Source organism: Otolemur garnettii, unplaced genomic scaffold (genome assembly GCF_000181295.1).
Source record: "Otolemur garnettii isolate 467f Iridium unplaced genomic scaffold, OtoGar3 scaffold00059, whole genome shotgun sequence".
Lineage (NCBI taxonomy): Eukaryota > Metazoa > Chordata > Mammalia > Primates > Galagidae > Otolemur > Otolemur garnettii.
This window is the reverse complement of record NW_003852454.1, coordinates 4,997,595-4,998,950: the sequence shown is the minus strand read 5'-3', so window position 1 is coordinate 4,998,950 and position 1,356 is coordinate 4,997,595. Positions and strand designations below refer to the sequence as shown.

The following is a 1,356-nucleotide window of genomic DNA, read 5'->3' as shown; positions in this document are numbered from 1 at the left end:
TATCATCTCTCTGGCCTCTGCTGGCAGCTGACCTGCCATATGCTTCCCATGAATTCTGACAAGGAGCTAGCTTTGGGACCCAGGGTCTCCCAGACATGCACAGAGACAGGTGGCCACTCCCTTGGCTCCTGCAGCGCTCCTAGGTGGCAGGAGAGGGGCAGGTCCTAAAGGCACTGGGCACACACTGTGCAGGGCCACAGGCCTGGGTCCTTCATACCAAGGGCCACCTCAGGGAATGTATTTTGCCAGCCAGCCTGGCCCCCCTCTTAACCATGCCTGTCTGTCCCTCCCACAGGTGCTGGGACATCAATGCCAATGCATCTGTCTGGTGGGTCATTCGAGGGCCTGTGATCCTCTGCATCCTGGTGAGTGGTCATCCTCCCCTGAGCTGGGGGTCAGCAAGAGAGATAAGAACTGGTTTCCAGGGGTTGAGGGCAGGCACACAGTGCCCCCGCCAGGTTCCAGGAGGAATAAACCACAGCTTTCCATCCCACTGCCTGTGTTTGCCCCTCACAGCCCCCCCCATCGGTCAGATGCCTATTCTCAACAGGGCTCTACCAGCTCCCTCCACAGCCTCACGAGTTGACCCAGGGTCCCTGTCCCCTTTCTCCTTCACTGTTAAGGTCCCTCCAGGGTCTTGCCTACACTCTCAGGAGACCATAAATCCTAAAGGGCCCTCGGGATCTGTCTGATCCTGCCTCCACCCTCAAAGGAGAGTGACATCCTTGAAGCGTGTGGCCACATGTTTAATAGGATGGCAAAGGGGTTTCCATGGAAACCAAATCTCTGGCCTCCACTCAGTACCTGGACAGGGGTAACTGATTATTTTATTCCTTGTTGTGTGTTGAAAATTGAGTCCTCTATCCTTTGCCCCTCCCTTTATTTTTAATCCTCAGGTTCTCCAGCCGTTTTTGTTGCTGTGTGGGCTATCACTAGGCACTTTCTGGAAGATGTTGGGTAAGCTATTGGAAGGAGAGGTAACAGTGCATTTGCCCAGTTTTTCAAATAGCATAGATGCTTCTTCAGAACTATGTGGGAAAGGCCTGTTTCTCACATTAAGGGTCACAGAATTCTCTGCACTAATGCCCATCACTTCCCAGGTATGAGTTTCCAAATGGGCCGTGCTCTGGGCCTTGGCCGTGCCGGAACCCTCCTGGGCCTCCCTGTCTTCTTGCCCATCTGTCAGCTCTGTGCATAGGTCAGGTGCCAGACAAGTGCTGCGTGACTCCAGAGGAAGCTGGCCCACCTTTTCCTTCCTCCCGGATCTCCCTCTTAGATGCCTCCCTAGCCCTAGTGTTTAAGAGCCCTGCAGAGCCAGGATCTATAGAAGCCAGGCTTTGAGGGCGGAGGTAAGTC

The 1,356-nt window shown here is 54.4% G+C and overlaps 1 protein-coding gene across 1 annotated transcript in view; it reads left to right on the top strand.

The window, feature by feature from the left end:
- SCTR (secretin receptor) overlaps positions 1 to 1,356 on the top strand; it is an 80,381-nt gene that overhangs the window by 64,504 nt on the left and 14,521 nt on the right. The window contains exon 9 of the mRNA XM_012806875.2: positions 296 to 365. Within this exon, the coding sequence (XP_012662329.1) occupies positions 296 to 365 (70 nt within the window). The remainder of the gene's footprint in view (positions 1 to 295; positions 366 to 1,356) is intronic.